This window comes from Rattus norvegicus, chromosome 6 (genome assembly GCF_036323735.1).
Source record: "Rattus norvegicus strain BN/NHsdMcwi chromosome 6, GRCr8, whole genome shotgun sequence".
In the NCBI taxonomy this organism is placed as follows: Eukaryota; Metazoa; Chordata; class Mammalia; order Rodentia; family Muridae; genus Rattus; species Rattus norvegicus.
Genome location: NC_086024.1, coordinates 37,234,268 through 37,251,048, shown reverse-complemented (window position 1 = coordinate 37,251,048; position 16,781 = coordinate 37,234,268). Strand labels below are relative to the sequence as shown.

The following is a 16,781-nucleotide window of genomic DNA, read 5'->3' as shown; positions in this document are numbered from 1 at the left end:
ATTACATCCTTCTATGATAATGAAGACAAGACCACTCTGAAAACATTCCTCATTAAAAGGACCAGGAGGGTAAATTTCTACTAGGTAAGTATTATGAACACATGAATAAAGGGTACTTCATTCTTTCTGGTTTCATCTGACTTCTCCTTCCCTAAATACTTCTTGCCATAGTTAAAAAAAAAATTAAGGTGTATCTATATTTCTTTTCAAATATTCCTAATAAGATTTCATGGCTAGTATTGGTGCCCTCAGAGGTCAGAAGAGGGCATAAATCCCTTAGAACAAGAATGACACATTATTGTAAGGTAGATGCTGGGAACTGAAATCCAGTCCTCTCCAAAAGCAATTAAGTGCTCTTAACCAGTGAGCCACCTCTCCAGCAACTCAGCTGCCTTTTTTGATTGGGATTAGGAAATTATGGAAGCTGAGAATTTTTTTAAAGTCACGATTATTATCAAGTATTTAGTAGTATCAAAGTTTGTTCCATAAGTTATGAATATAAATTGTTATCTTGAGCACACACAAGCATATTTATTGTCTCTCTTGGTGTCATTAAGTGGTGGTAAAGGACTGAACTGGGATAGGATAGTATTGTGAAAGATGTACCAAGCATAGAAGAATCTTAAAAAAGAAAAAAAATCAACTACACACATACAATATAGAGCAAAAACCCACAACTGAGGAGAAAAACCCCAAAACCCAAAACAAATAAAAACAAAACAAAAACCCCCATTGATTTGTAGTACAATAATTACATACATACCAAATTTAAAAAGAAATCCGTAATCCACAATTTTTTTTAAGACCCAATCTGCTACCACAAACTGTTGCCCAGGCTGGCCTTGAACTTACAAATCTTTCTGCCTAAATGCTGGCATCACAACAGTATACCAAACGCCAGACTACTTAGCTGAGCCTAACGTTTCTTCAATTTACAGAAATAACTTTATTTGTAATTTACTGGGAAAAATAAAACTAAAAACAATCCTAACTATAAACCTGCTAGCAACAAACTTAGTATAAAAACTATAAAGGAAAGCTACTGTTCCCACTGGAGAGAATTACTACCTTCCTATAAAACTAAATCATTTAATAAAGTAAGGCAACAGGCCGCAATGTATATAGCTGATGATAGTGAATAAAGGCTGGCTGGGGTTTTTCTCAGCCAGAGTACATCACATTACATATTTAATACTGGGTAAATTTAAAACGTTCAGAACTTTGCTTGGGTCTTGTATTTAATTCTTAGCTCTATCAAAAATTACAAACCACACCAAACCAAATCTAAAGTAGTAGTTAATAAACTACATGAAAGACAACACTGAACAAGAATTTCATCAATATGAATTAAATTGCTCAATTGCGAGTATCTGTAAATCCATACAGACCCATACCAAGTAATAATTTTAAAATGAGTAATAAATCATTTATGACAATCTATTGAAATAAACTAATTTAGTCAACTAGAAAGCAAAAAAGTCTAAAAACACACTAAAAAAACTCCCTTTTCCCATCAAGTTGCAATACATTAAGTCAAAATTTGCTATTTATATTTACTATTATATAAGTATTTCAGATTCTAAAGTTATAGGATAAGACCCTTTTCGTTTATTCACATAGATATTACAAAAGAATCCTTTGAGAAGTATATGAGTAAATCATACAGCAAAAACCAAAAATTCTTTTGTCTCTTATTTTATGACGGAAAACAAACAGTTCATTTAAAAATGGTGTGGTGCGTGTGAAACACGAATCTAAGCTCATGCCCTCATTTAGACATACAATTGCCCCAGGGCACCTCACTGATAAGACCATTTTTTTTCAAACATTACAATAGCAACTAGGGTCATGAATCAGGTAATTAAATGAGTATTGTCTATTTCTGGGTACTCTTATTTGTCTGTGCAAATGTCAAAATTCTAGTTATTACAATTGTGTAAGTTTCAGTACCTGACAGTATAAAGTTCTTTTTAAGTGTACTTCTAGACTATCTGAGGGAAAATCTTGGTTATACTTTTTCAACTAGATTTTTAAAATCAGTTAATAAATATGTCCCTAAAAATCTAAAGAAAAAAAAACCACAATAATTAAATGCACCCATCTAGTAGTGGAGTGGTACCCTTTGTAATACTTTCAGTCTTTGGCCCACAAATAGTGCAAAAATAAAATGAAATGGAAAGAGGAATAATGAAAAAAGAGGAAAATAATAAAATGGTAGTAAATGATCATAATTTGGTAAGCAAAGCTGGAAAAGTCTTTTTTAAATTTAAAGCAAATGCTCTTATCTATAAAATATGCTAAGGGTGGACATGCATTTTAATACACAAAATATTTCTATCTCATGTCCCATAAGTCCTCTCCTACACTTAGAAACATAAGGATTCAGAGTTAAGGTCAATGGAACACATAGAAAAAAGGAGAAACCACATGAGGGAAGACGACGGCTGACAAAGTTAAAGGCTTATGCGAAAAATCCAAGGGATCCCTGAGTTAAAAAATCAAGTATGCACTGGAGGCAAACTGGAACGATGAATTTTTTCTCATGATACCCCTTTTCATATAGGACAACTAGAAAACACAGTGAGGACTGTGTTATGGACACTTACTACCCATCAGTTACAAACTTAGTTCCAAACTCACTTCCCCAGGTCTATACAATTGATTCCTCATCTAAATGCTTATGGCTTACATGTTTCAGATTTTAGAGTATTTATGTAGACAGAATTCAATGTTGAGCATTCTTAGGCTAATAATTTGAATGGAGATGTTCCAGTAACAGACTTTTGAGTCCAGCGAAAGATTCAGGTTTCAGTAAGATGTCCAACTTGTACTAATTAAACATGTGCCTCCAGTGATCTGCTACTAAAGCAGATCAATCAAGTATTGTCTTAAATCTATGATAATCTTAACTAAATTATAATTGAAGAAAACATTCACAAACACTGGGACCAACATCACAAAAGAGCTTAAAGGGTTTGATGCTTTATTTTCACTGTCAATTTTACTTGATTTGGAATCAAATAGAAGATAGACCTCAAGGCTTATCTGTGACAGTGTTTCCAGGAAGGTTTAACTGAGGAAAAAATATCCCTGAATGTGGTCAGCACTACTCTATATTCCGGGTTTTTAGAATGAACAAAGGGCATGCAAAACTAGCATTACTAGTCATGTCTCTTGGCACCCTGACTCTGCAGTCAGCTACCCAACTACCATGGTACCATGCCTCCCCTGCTGTAACGGATTATAGGCTCAAACCTTGAGTAGAATGAAACTCTTTTCTCCTTATTGCTTCTGCTGGTGATCTGACTATAGCTATGAGAAAAATAACTAAATAACAAAGATAATGAACAAAATCATAGGAACAAAAGTAAAATCATTCTGCCTTATAACCAGTACGACCAAAATCAATAAATTTCTATGTCCAGCCATGTGTGGTAGTGCACACCTTTACTCCCAAATACTCAGGAGGTAGACACAAAACTGTGAGTTCCACACTAGCTAGAATTAGTGTTAAGTCCCTGTTATAAAAACAAAATTTTATATAGAAAACAAATCACAAATTGTCTCACAAAATACAGCTTTAAAATTTCTTTACATTCAACCCTCCCATGAGAAAATAAACAACTCTCAAGACCTCTTAAAGAGTTGCAACAGTACCTGAAGCATACATGAGAACTGGTATATAATCTTCTACAGCCTGTCTGTGAGCTGCCCATCTTAGGTTAGGAAATAATTCATGGAGAAGGTACATAGCTGTACTTTAAAGGTGCTTAGACAACCTCTCTCATGGAAATCTCAAGAATAACTAAATTGAGAAAGGAATCTAGACATCTACTAATGTTACATAAAAACGTCAGGAAACAAGATCTTCAAGATAATGTAAATATTACTTCCTGAAAGGTGGGTTAAAATACAGCACTCAAAACACTTAAAAACTCTATTCCATTCCTTATGTAAGAACATAATAGAAAAGGAATAATATCACAGCTCAGAACTGTAGGGTGGCCTCAATTCTTTCAATTATTCTTTTGAGTCTTAGGGGATTATTTACTTATTAACTTCTTTGTTTTAAATAGATTTATCAGTGAGTCAGGCTATGTCCACATTAAGGATGAAATGACAAATATGAAGGTGTTTTAGAGAAAAAGGACATACTATTTTATACTTCAAAATATGTTATATTGGTTTTAAGCGTTTATTAACAATCATACTTAAACACAAAAATGGAAGACACCCTTAAAACCAACTTGGTCATACTTGTTCACTCTTATACATTTCCTCTAAAAGGAGCAACTGAATAAATCTGTCAAAATCAGCTATTCTTAGCAAATTAACTACTAAAAGGGAGGGGGGAGAAGAGGAAGAAGAGATCTTAACAGTAAACAATGCCCCATGCCCCATTTTTAATTTAAAATGTTCTGATTAGGGAAAAAAAAAGTTCTAGAAATGTGTAATCCTGGGAGTGGGTGGGTGGGAGTATCTTCATAGAAGCAGGGGGAGGGGAGTGGGAGAGAGGGGGAAAGGGGATAACATTTGGAATGTAAATACATAAAGTAGTCAATAAAAATAAATTTAAAAAATGTGTTTTTCTATTTACTTATTTAACATTAATAAATCTTCACAATTCAGAGTTACTTTCCAATAAACTAATTTCACTGAGTTCAAAGCTCACACTATACATTTCACTATCTCTTTTTTGGGGCGTGGGGGCACACATCTTGAGAAGTCATTTAGTCTAGCAAAACAAAGGCCATGCAAAATAGTGCTTCACACCTAAGAAGTCCCAAATTTATCTAAATACTAAAACCATAAGCGGGGGCTGGAGAGATGGCTCAGCAGTTAGGACCATTGACTGCTCTTCCCAAGGTCCTGAGTTCAATTCCCAGCAACCACATGGTGGCTCACAACCATATGTAACGAGATCTGATGCCCTCTTCTGGTGTGTCTGAAGACAGCTACAGTGTATTCATACATGAAATAAATAAATCTTAAAAAAAGAAAAAAAGGACCATAAGCATTAGGCAAATTAGAAATCACTAATATATTTTAAGTTCATTTTCCCTCACCTAAAAAGCGGTGACATGGAATTGCTCCAAGGGTCATGCATAGTACAGATAATGGTTTGAAATTGACAGTAACTAATTATTCTGAGAATTAGAAAATAAAAGAATGAGGCATTATCCTAACCACTATAGGAATGGCCTTTTAGGGTAACCTCTTAAATTATAAAGGAAAATTTATCAGAGAATTTATAGACAGAATAATATTAGAGCCACACCAATATTTTGGGCAATGGCCATAAGGTGCTAAAAATGTCTATGTAGACTAGTTGGCAGTCTCACAAATGAAGACAACCATATGTATCCTGACTCAGTGTAACACAACAGAAAAGTACCCAGAATTGCACCTTGCCAAAAGAAGCCCATCAGCTTACTTATTATCTAACCAAGCTTCTAGAATAGAATTCCATTTAGGAACTGCCAAGGTACAGGAAAGTAGGCATATGCTTACAGCCACCATAGGGAAGCAAGCAGCAAACTCAAGAATGTGAGAAATTCAACAGGACAATTTCTTTAACAAATGAATGAAAGAAAACAAGGGGGAAAAAAAAGGTGAGGAAACAACTATGAAGGGAAAAGACAAATTAAACAAAGATAATGTATTTGGACTGTGACTCAAATGACTGATATTTAAGCCGACCAATCAGTCAATAAGAAATTAAAGTATGATAACAATGTCATACATAAAGTGTTTTAGAAAAACCTGGTTTTATACTAAATATTGAACAGCTAAAACTAGTTTTTATTTTTCTAAGTTCAATATATTTAAAAATATATGTTCTAAATCAGTTTTTATTTTAAAAATATTAAAAACCTATGACTAAAATAGCTCTCCAATAAAAGTGACTCTAGGGGGCTGGAGAGATGGCTCAGTGGTTAAGAGCACCAACTGCTCTTCCTGAGGTCCTGAGTTCAAATCCCAGCAACCACATGGTGGCTCACAACCATCTGTAATGAGATCTGATGCCCTCTTCTGATGTGTCTGAAGGCAGCTACAGTGTACTCATACAATCAAATAAAATCTTAAAAAATAAATTTATAAAAAAAAAATAAAATAAAATAAAAGTGACTCTAGCAAATCTAACGATATCTGTTGAATGAATATTTACTTTTTGAAAGAAAGTCTTCTTTTACAAGAGATTATTGCTTTTTGGGCCATTTCTGTGGGGTTCAGACAGCTAGTACAATCAAAAGGAGAGCTGCATTTTAAAGTCTCATCAAGAACATTGGGAATGCTGACTCCAAGAACCACTAATAACTGTAATAGCTATATTTCATTATTTCAAATCTTGGTCAAGAATAACCAAGAATTAATTTTAACCAATTCCAGTAAAGCAGGGGGATCTGCTTTTTCTGATATAGGGGCGCTGCTAAGTTTCCTGGCTAACTTTAATTTGGACTATCCCTGCCTCAGCCTCTGAAGTAGGTGGGATTACAAATGCATGCTCGTTCATCCTCTCAGGGAATCTTATTCAGGCCAAGTAAAATGATTTATATAAAAATCAAATATGTAAATTTATTTCCATAAAGTGTTTTACATATCAGCAATTTTGACATTGACTCACAAAGAAATCTAATTCAATGATAGAGTTCAAAATCACATTCTATACAACTGAGGCAGCAAGAGCAGAAAGATCATCGTTAATGTGAAATCAGCTTGGTCTATGCAACAAATTCTAGGTCAGCCAGGCCTTAATAGCAACACCCTGTTAACAAATGCTTTTAATGTCACAAAGCATAGAAGCTTTGCATTATGATCGAACCATAAGAAAGTAGAGAATAGATTATTTTCATGAATACTGTATAGAGAGTAAATTCATGAAACCTGAATTATTTTCAATTTGGTAGGGAAATATTTCTAGTAACATGACTAGAACTAGGGAAAAGTGGGAGCTAACAAAAGAAAATATTACAGGTGATTACTCATTGCAATTCAAAATGAGTTTGAGCATCTGACTTCCAACTGAAGCTTTGGGTATAAAAATACTAGGTATAACACAGGACTTGCTCAGATGTGATTTCCCACAATTGACTGAAATTCCTTCTCTAAGTAATTAGGCCAACTGTCTAAAAAAGAGAAAGACACATCCACACCATAGTGCAATTACAGACACCTAAAAAGTCATTATATTCAATGTATTAGCCAGTTATATAGAATGAGTCTATTTATACAGGCTCTAAGTAAACAAACAAACACAGTAACAGTTAACAGAACCTGATCTGCAACTTACCTATGAAAAGATGACAGGACACAACAAATATAATTTTAACAAACACAAAACTATTGGGAAACACCTGTCTTTCTTTTTTTAAATTTGTTTTTGGGTTTTCGAGACAGGGTTTCTCTGTGTAGCACCGGCTGTCCTGGAACTAGCACTGTAGACCAGGCTTGCCTAGAACTCGGACATCCACCTGCCTCTGTCTAAAATTAAAGGCATGAGCCACCACACCAGCATTTTAATGGTTCTTATATCCCAAACTTCTACATACATTTCAAAGGCATGTTTTACCAAACAGCTCTTGTGACTAAGACAGTTACTGATGGAGGCTTAGGCTATAAACTAGGTAAGCTTGTTAAGTCTATGAACAGGGATGTAAGGCAGACCTCAGGACCCTATCGGAATAAACTGACTGGTACATATTCAAAAGAGCTAATCTTCCAAAGAGCAAAAATTTCAGAATTTGGGATGCAGGACCAGCCTTTTATGTAGTTTGTTTATAATGTTACTTTTTAAAAATCATAAGATATCTTAAATATTTCCAAGCAACAAAACCCTTTAGTTTCAGCTGTACTTTAAAAAAAAAAAAAAAATCACAAAAATCCGAAGCCTAATTTTTAATAGCAGAATTCTTTTGATAAGATAGGGATTCATATACAGCTAATAATGTCTAAAAGTTCTTCAAAATATACTGTTTTCTTTATGGACAAATACTTCCTAGAAGAGGAATAAAGGATAACCACCAACTTAACAATCTGGAGGTGAGGATAACTTTTAACTAGAAATAAAAATAAAAGTTCTAAGTGCTTCACCTTTAGGAATGTAACACGCTCAAAACATTTTTCCCCTTTACCATATTCACAAGAGAAGTCTATCAACTTCTCTAATGCACGCACATTAATCGATATTCTCTAATATAACTTGTGGTAGAATGGCCAATACTGCACTAAACTAAATTATTTACATCCCATTACTATATAACTAAGGTTTTCTTATGGTGTGTAAAACTTTTGACAGTAAAAATTTCTTTCACTATCATGTATATACTTGACATTCAGATGCTCTAGAACACATAAATCAAAAGCACAGACAAGAAAACATACACCATTGTATGTCATAAAAGAACATAAAATACAAAAGAGGGTCTTTACCTTACTGTACATTAGACCCTCACTTTGAATTTCAGGAAAGTAGAACTTTTTCAAAAGGCTAGTATCTAAAAGCAAAAGCAATTTGGCATGTTTTATCCAACATTCAATATTTTACACATATTATAAACACACACACAAACACACATACATGTATACATACAAATAAAAAGGGTTTTGGGTTTTTTTTTACCTAAATGCAAACTGGATGAGGATCCATGTGATGAAAGTGATGGCGGTGGCGTAAGTGAATGTCCTGGAGTTTGGCTTGGCAGAGGCATGCCTATTGGACTTGGAGAGGAGGAAAATCCCAGACTATTGTAAAATGGTTGCCCTATGGGTGCTAGGCTGCTACTAGATCTTTTGTACAAGTCAGAGCTAGTAGATAGAGACTCTCTCCTTGTGGCACTACTACTTGCAGAACTGCCAACTGAAGAAGAAATAAAAAAAACCCTAATTACATACAGTGTTAACTGAATAAAACCTATCCCCAACCAACTCTTGCTGGGCAATAATAGAAGTGATCACAATAATTATTTTAGAAACATTATGGAGATGATAATTACTGTGACAACTATATATAACAACTTATTAATCATAAAAGGGTATAAATGCACCCCAATAAATAAGCAATCCTTAACAGAGCAGTTATGATTCATTATTTCACACATATTTTACCAGCGACACATATAGTTTCTGTGCTTTAATACCCTGGTATGATTTATAAACTCTGAATTGCAAAGTTGTCTGTTTTAGGTCATTAAAATAGATTAAATTCAAGTAAGATTTACTTAGGTATCATCCTGGTGTCTGGAACCTGTTTTTTAAGATTGCAACTCAATGACAAAAGAAAGATTATAGAGTATTCATAAATTTCCCTCATCAGTCATATCTGACTTACATTTTAGCTGTGATCAAAATGAAGCCCATATTGGCCCGAATATTACTACTGGCTGTGAAAAACAAGTGGGAGCTAACTTCTCAGTATCATTCATATAATTTAGCAAAATCCCAACCACCAAACTTTTTCTTGTAAAATTAATACCTTTCTTGGACCACACTAAAAACATGCCTTTGTTTTTTACCCTTCAGGATCCTTCATTTTTTAAGATCCTAGAACTGACCTCCTGTGCTCCTTACTCAAGTTAGAAGTCCCCCTCTCCCTCAGCTAACTAGGAACGCATGCTAGGAAGAACAATCTGGCTGTAAAGCAGCACGCATATGCACAATCGAGCCCTCTACTGAGTATGTAAAAGGGATGCCCCCAAATTTCTATCTCAAGACTCACTTATAACCAATATACTCAACTAAGTTTCCTTCTTATTTTGCAATATCAGTCTCTTTTAACCAAAGACCTCTCATGTAAGGAATAAGGTCTCCCTTCCCCACAAGCTCTATATTCGGACCAATATGGCAATTCTTTCCAAGGAATTGTAAAGTTTACTAAATCTTGGTTTTTATATTGCAAGTCATATATAAGTTAACTCATACATGTATATAATAAGTAGGTCATACCTAGTATGGATTAAAGAAAACAATTAGAGAACATAGTAAACCAAGTTGAGCTTCTTTCTAATAGATAGAAACCGTCATTACCCAGGTTTTGTCAAATTCAAATACCTATACAGAAAGGGGTTGGGGGATGACAACTGCACAGGCAAAAGATTATACTACGATACTGGCTTTTATAGCATCCAATGCAGTTTCTAAAATACTGGTTATGTCTCATGGAACATTTCACATTTTAAGACCTTACATATGACAACTAGAATCGGCAAGGAAGCTATATGCACTTTAATATTAAAACTAAATTAAACCTTAATGTAATAAATCTTTTTTGCTTGGTGTTGGCAAAATGTCAATGTGCTATATCAAATATGCTAATTTAAAAGGACACTGTCAAAGTGATTACTTGAAATATATATTACACACTATACTTATCTCAGACTCCGTTTATTTTAATCAGCAATTTAGCTGATAAGGAAGAATACCAGCTCTTTGGGAGCAGCGGCATTATCATTCCTTGGCCAAATAACCAAAAGAAATTGGCTGTGATACAAACAATGAATTCCTCAAAAAGAGAAATCAAGATAAATCCTCTTTGAAAAAATTCAGAAATTACTTCAAAATATAAAAAAAGCTCTTTAAATTTTGTCCTGTCTGTAAATTACACGCAACATTGACAAACAAAATGTATTTCCTAAGATACTAAGAAGGTAGACAAATGCTGGAATCACTACTCAGTCATCAACTATGTGTAAGACATTAAATCACAAAACTTTCCATTAAAAAGTCGTATTAGAAATAACAGGTCACAGAAAGCATGATTTAACTGTTAGAATAGTTACCACTGCCTGGTCAAGTGGATTATAAATTGGATTGTTTGATATTACTCAAAAGTAAAACTATCATATCTGTAAGAAAAGCTATGTAAAAACAGACAAGTGTTATGTATTTTAGCTTCCGCTTATATATGTAATTGTGTGACATGGCAGTAACAGGTTTAAGAGTACATGGGTATAGCACTTGAATGGACTCTCACAAACAGTCAAAAAGAATGGAAAAGGTGAAATTTATCTAGAGTCAGTTATAAGTGCCAAGTTTAATGCTCCCTGCTTTTAAAATTAATTATTAATTTTAGTTTTATTCTTCTATTATATCTGGAATTGAACCCAGGGCCTACCTAGTGCACACTAGACAACCACTCTAACCCTGAGCTATATGCCTAGTCCTAATGTTCCTAAAAGCAATATAAAATGGCTATTTCCCAGACCAGGCATCAGAATTCAGCATGTGCTGCTTACAAGTAAGGCGTGAGTTCCTTAAGGTAAGGGGAAATTCCTAACTCTGAGAGAGATGGGAATCTGAAGAACAACTGAGTAGCATGATGTAGACATCTGCACCAGAGCATCAAAAGCATACATTAGAGAAAAGAATATGGAGTTTATCAAAGCTGTTTTCCCCCAGAGGATTATAAGGGGACAATAGCTGTAATTTAGAAACTACTTTATGTCTAGGATGTTTATATTCTATCAGTTTTGCTCAGAACATTTAGGATTCTTTTGGGATAATGTATCAATTGGGTTAGAATGAAAAGAATGAGTCTCATGGGAGTGCATCATCTAGACATAAAAATAATCAACTTGAAAAGGAATGAAATAAGTAGAAATCTTAAAGGCTTGGGCGGGAGAGTTGGCTCAATGTCTAAGAGCACTGGCTGCTCTTCCAGGGGACACAGGTTTTAAACCCAGCATCCATGTGGTAGCTTATAACCAACTCTGGTCCCAGAGGATGTGACGCCCTCTCCTACCTCCAACTGCTCACATGTAGTGCAAAGACATACATGCAGGCATAACACCCAGACACATAAAATAAAAAATTTAAGAGAGTGAATACAAAGTCCAAATTCACCAGATTTGCCCTACACTGTACTCATTATTTAGAAAATGTTGTTAGGCAAGTAAAGCATTCCTTTATTCTATTTCTTAAAAGTGTCTTTTATTCCCTACAAGTTTATAGCTGTTCAATAAAGCTATACTATATACTACAAAGACAAATATTAATTCAGAAGGCACATGAGGAAAATGGCAAGCACCTGATAACTAGTACTGCATTAGTCCTGCCATTTTATTTCTTTTTTGGGAGGGAGACAGGGTCTCATGAGGCTAGTTGGTCGCAAGCTCACTTTGAAGTGAAAAATGACCCTCAACTTCTGATTCTTACAACTCTACCTCCTAAAGAAATGGAATTATAAACTTACACCACCACATCCAATTTATGCTGTGCTATGGATCAAACTTAGGGCTTTTGCATATTAGTCAAGTACTCTACCAACTGATATATACCCCCAGACCAATTTTATCATTTTCCATATCAGAAAAGAATCTGAAGTGATAAGAAAACAAATGGAAAATGATTAGGGTTTCTTAAGAGTATTAAATATAAATGTTAAGGATTTTAGAAAAATCCCTTGAAGTCCAAATTTGTATCTGTGATCTCTTGAAGGTTATCAATTACATATAATGAAGAGTTTGCTGTCTTTACCTAATGTGAGGCTGCTTTAATGGAAAAAGCTAAATTATTTACGTATACTGGTACTTCCTTATGGGACTCGTTCGTGATTCAACATTTATTTATTTAGATATTAGGCCAAATACAGAAAACCATGTACCATCCAATAATGACCACTGTTCTTTTTAAATTATCCAAATTTTAGGGTGGCCAGGTATTTACCTCCTCCAACACTATGGGGAATAAGGAAGAACAAGTGATTAGCAAAATTTAGAGTACCAAATTCTTAAAGCTGGGGACAGAGGGAGTATGGGCTTGCTGGAAAGAGCTAAACATTTATAAATGCCTGAAAGACTGACAGGAATTCTGTAAAATTAAACTACTGCCCCATACTTTATTCCTATGCTTCCTACACTATGTTATTACTGCTTGTCTTTATAGTAAAAACTCAAATACCTCAAGTACACTTAGCAGAGCACATTTGTTTTAAACAAACTTACCTGATGAGCCAAATCCACTGAGAGCTGAGCCTATAGCGGCTCCCAAAGAGCTACCACTTCCAAAGCCAAGAGATGCACTTCCAGGTTGGCCAGGTCCGTGAGAAAATAAAGAGCTGCTCTGGGAGCTGTTAGTCAAAGAGCTGCTCCCATAAAACGAATTAGACTGCAGGTTAGTGCTTGGCTGCTGCTGCTGCTGCTGCTGCGGTGGCTGAGTGCCAATCGGCCGAAACAGACCGTTTGTGCTGCCTGTAAGACTATTTGCAGTTCCTCCAGCTGCTGCTGCTGCTGCTGCTGTAAAATAATTTCAGATACTTCTTGAAACTACCCAGAAAAGTATCTAAAATCTCTAAAAATGAAAGTCATACTTACCAGCTTGTGCTGCTGCTGAACTAATTAAGACAGGTGTTGGAGCCATTAATCGTACTGGAGCTCCAAGGCCAGTTCTTGCTCCAGGGCCAACCACTAAGGCACCAGTCTGATCATAATAGGCAGTTGGAGCTAGTACTTGATAGCCTAGATAACATTGAATGAATATTTATTAATGAAAACACTTTATAACATAAAACATGAGTACTTCCCTTACATTTGTATTTAGTCAATGATTCCATACTATTACTACCAAACCTTTGAATACTGACCATGGAAAACCACATCTGAGGCATTTTAAAAATGTGTTCTCTCAAAATTTTTATGGCTGTACCTTTATCAGTAATGTCTTTTACTTACAGATTATGAAAAGAGTTCTTTCCTTGAAACAGAAGCTATAGGTTACTAAAAACTAAGTAATAAAAAACATCACTATTTGGTCAGTTATGAAGAAAGAGGCTAAGACTAGAGGAGGGGTTGAAAGACTAGAGGAGGGGTTGGGAATTTAGCTCAGTGGTAGACCACTCAGTCCCCAGCTCCGGGGGGAAAAAAAAGACTAGAGGAAGTAAATTCGAACACTATAAAAAAAAGCTTATCTAAATTTTATAGCAAGTACATATCAATATATTCCCTTAGAATTTCACTTGTAAACATCACTTTAAAATCTTAAAATATGAGGGCTAGAGAAATGGTTCAGAGGCTGGGAGCACTTGTTGTTCTTGCAAAGGACACAATTTCAGTTTCCAACACATATATGTCAGCCTACATACAACCAATTTCAAGGGATCCAGTATATACACTCGGCAAAAATACTTACACACACAAAATAAAACATCTTATTTTTATTTGGTTTTTCAAGACAGGGTTTCACTGTGTAATGCTGACTGTCCTAGAACTTGCTTCTCTGCCTCTGCCTCTGCCTCTGCCTCTGCCTCTGCCTCTGCCTCTGCCTCTGCCTCTGCCTCTGCCTCCGCCTCCCCCTCCGCCTCCCCCTCCGCCTCCTGAGTGCTGACATTTTTTTAAAAAAAGGTTCTGTGAGATAGATGCCAGCCTGGTCTAGTCTACATAGTAGATGCTAGGACAGCTACAGCTACACAGAGAGATCCTGTCTCAAACCCCTCCCCCAAAAGTTTAAAAAAAATTAAAAGTATAATCTGAGCAGGTAACTTAGGATGATGAACAGTTTGCCTGTAAAGATTCTCAGAGGCCTTAGTTTTATTGTAGGCTTATGTATGAGGCAGTAACATTTTTACATTACTAAAAGATACCAGAAAGTGATGTTCACCTCTAAGCAGTTTTTCAAGAGAATTCCTCCTCAAATGACTCATGTGACAACTTTGATAATTTCCCCAAGGATGGTACATAAGTACTGCTCAAAGGCACAGGAGAAAACTTAAATCTGTTAACAAAATAACAGGTATTTTGGAGCAGTAGGGTTTAACTTTCTCTTAGAACTCAGGCTGAGGTTTGCCTTTCACAGTGACTAGCTTGACACGTTTCCCAGCTTGTCTGTGAAGATGTATCAATAACCTCTCATGCTCTTAATATGCTTGAAAACATAGAACATACCACATTACACTAACATAGCAGCTCTGAGCTGTATTTATCACAACCATGCAGAAGCAAAGTCTTGGTAAAATTACAATAGCAAAATGGCAAATTCCGTTCATGTTAATGAACTATGCTGAGATAAACCCTTTATCATTAAAAGTAATACGTTCACATGTATTTTAAGCAAATACAGAAAATCCCAACGTAGTATTATGCACAATATTAAATTCTCAAATTGTAGAAGCCAGCCAACAGTTCATGCTGATGCACAGCAATGGTCCTAAATTCAAGACTTAAATAGTACCCCCGCTCAAAAGCATTGTGATCCAGCTGGCAAGAGGCATCAGGAAGTAAAGGTAATTCCTGCTAAGCCTAATAACCTAAGTTCTATCCTATGACCCACATGTTACAAGCAGAATTCTTTTATAAGTTGTCTTTGGGCCTTTACACACTTGTTCTCCATGCATGCCTCAACTAAATGTTTAAAAATGCGTATTGTCTATAACACCTGCATTAAAAACTAAAGGTTACCCCATTTGAATACTGAATTGCAAATACTCTTCACAAAAATGAAAATAAAAACCCATACTTAAATGATGCATATAATTCCCTACAAGACTGTTTATCTGACCCTGTAAATCTCTCAAATTCATCCATTTTCCTGATCACCACTACCACTACTCCTGTCCAACTGTATTGATGTCATGTTTATGTTGTTATCTCACCTTTATAATTTTATGCCCCAGAATTATCTTTTTATTAATCAATTTGCTATCATACCCCTCTCCTCAACACATTCTAAAATGTTTAAAATAAAAAGCAAAAGTTTGAATACAGCCCACGAACTGATGCACTTAGTCCCTGGTCTTTCATCTGAATGAAGACATTTATGTAGGGATAATATCTTGTGTAATGTCTGCAAGCGTCACCTGTCAATACAAAGCTGTTGTCTGTAATCTGGGCTAGAATCAGAAGATGGAACATTTGGCAGGGAGAAGGACTCTGAGAAATGGAGATTTTGCAACCCAGGCTTGAAGGAAGTCGGACATTTGAAACTAAGGAGCACTTAACTAGCCATATGGCGGACATACAACAGTATAAATGTATTAAATAAGTTACAAACTAGTGGCTATTGCTTAGGCATTTTTTAACAAATGACAAGCCTCTGAGTCATCATTCGGGAACTGGGATATGAGTAGAAAAGCCAAAAGTTACAAATGACACCCATCATGGTAGGCACGCATCCCACCAAACTTCGCTAAAAACCCAAACTTAGAACAAAAGATTCAGGTATTAGAAAAGCCAATGGTGGAAAGGCAGGGAACAATCACCTCCTGGAGCAGTTTCCTAGCCAGACGGAAAGTATTCCTTTTAAGAGAGACCCAACTGGAGCCATAGTACACTTCCCAAGTGGCAGAGGGACGAAGTAACCTGGGCCTGTGAGAAATCAGTATGTGACTGCTGAAAAAGCCTGCAATGGCCTGGCGTCAGAACAGGCACAAGGCCACCTTCTCAGAGTGGGTGAGTCATTCGTGGGCCCTGAGCAAAAGCCTACAGATCCCTCAGGTGGAGAGAAGAACCAACAGGAGGGTGCGGAGCCAGCAGCCTGTACAATGACTGGCTAAGTGGCACAGACTCAACAGATACCAGCTACTGACATCTGCGAACAATGGGGAAAGCTGGGAAAAAAAAAATCAATAGACTTGGTAAGAAGATACTTGCAAAGTCCTTAAGGAGAGTTAAGAACTTAAAAAGTTTTCTGTGTTAAAAAATGAAAAACACAATGATACAATGCATCTGGATCCCCTATGATTTTTTTTTTTTTTGTTCTTTTTTTTTTTTAGGAGCTGGGGACCGAACCCAGGGCCTTGCGCTTCCTAGGTAAGCGCTCTACCACTGAGCTAAATCCCCAGCCCCTCCCCTATG

The 16,781-nt window shown here is 35.8% G+C and overlaps 1 protein-coding gene across 25 annotated transcripts in view; it reads right to left on the bottom strand.

Annotated features, from left to right (window-relative positions):
- Pum2 (pumilio RNA-binding family member 2) overlaps positions 1–16,781 on the bottom strand; it is an 80,094-nt gene that overhangs the window by 11,175 nt on the left and 52,138 nt on the right. For 11 of the 25 annotated variants that reach the window (XM_006239879.5, XM_006239880.5, XM_039111928.2 and 8 more), the window contains 3 exons: positions 13,308–13,451; positions 12,939–13,229; positions 8,621–8,857 (listed from right to left, as the gene is read on the bottom strand). In XM_006239879.5, the coding sequence (XP_006239941.1) occupies positions 8,621–8,857; positions 12,939–13,229; positions 13,308–13,451 (672 nt within the window). The remainder of the gene's footprint in view (positions 1–8,620; positions 8,858–12,938; positions 13,230–13,307; positions 13,452–16,781) is intronic. The other 14 variants (XM_017594073.3, XM_006239883.5, XM_039111939.2 and 11 more) reach the window with 4 other exon arrangements.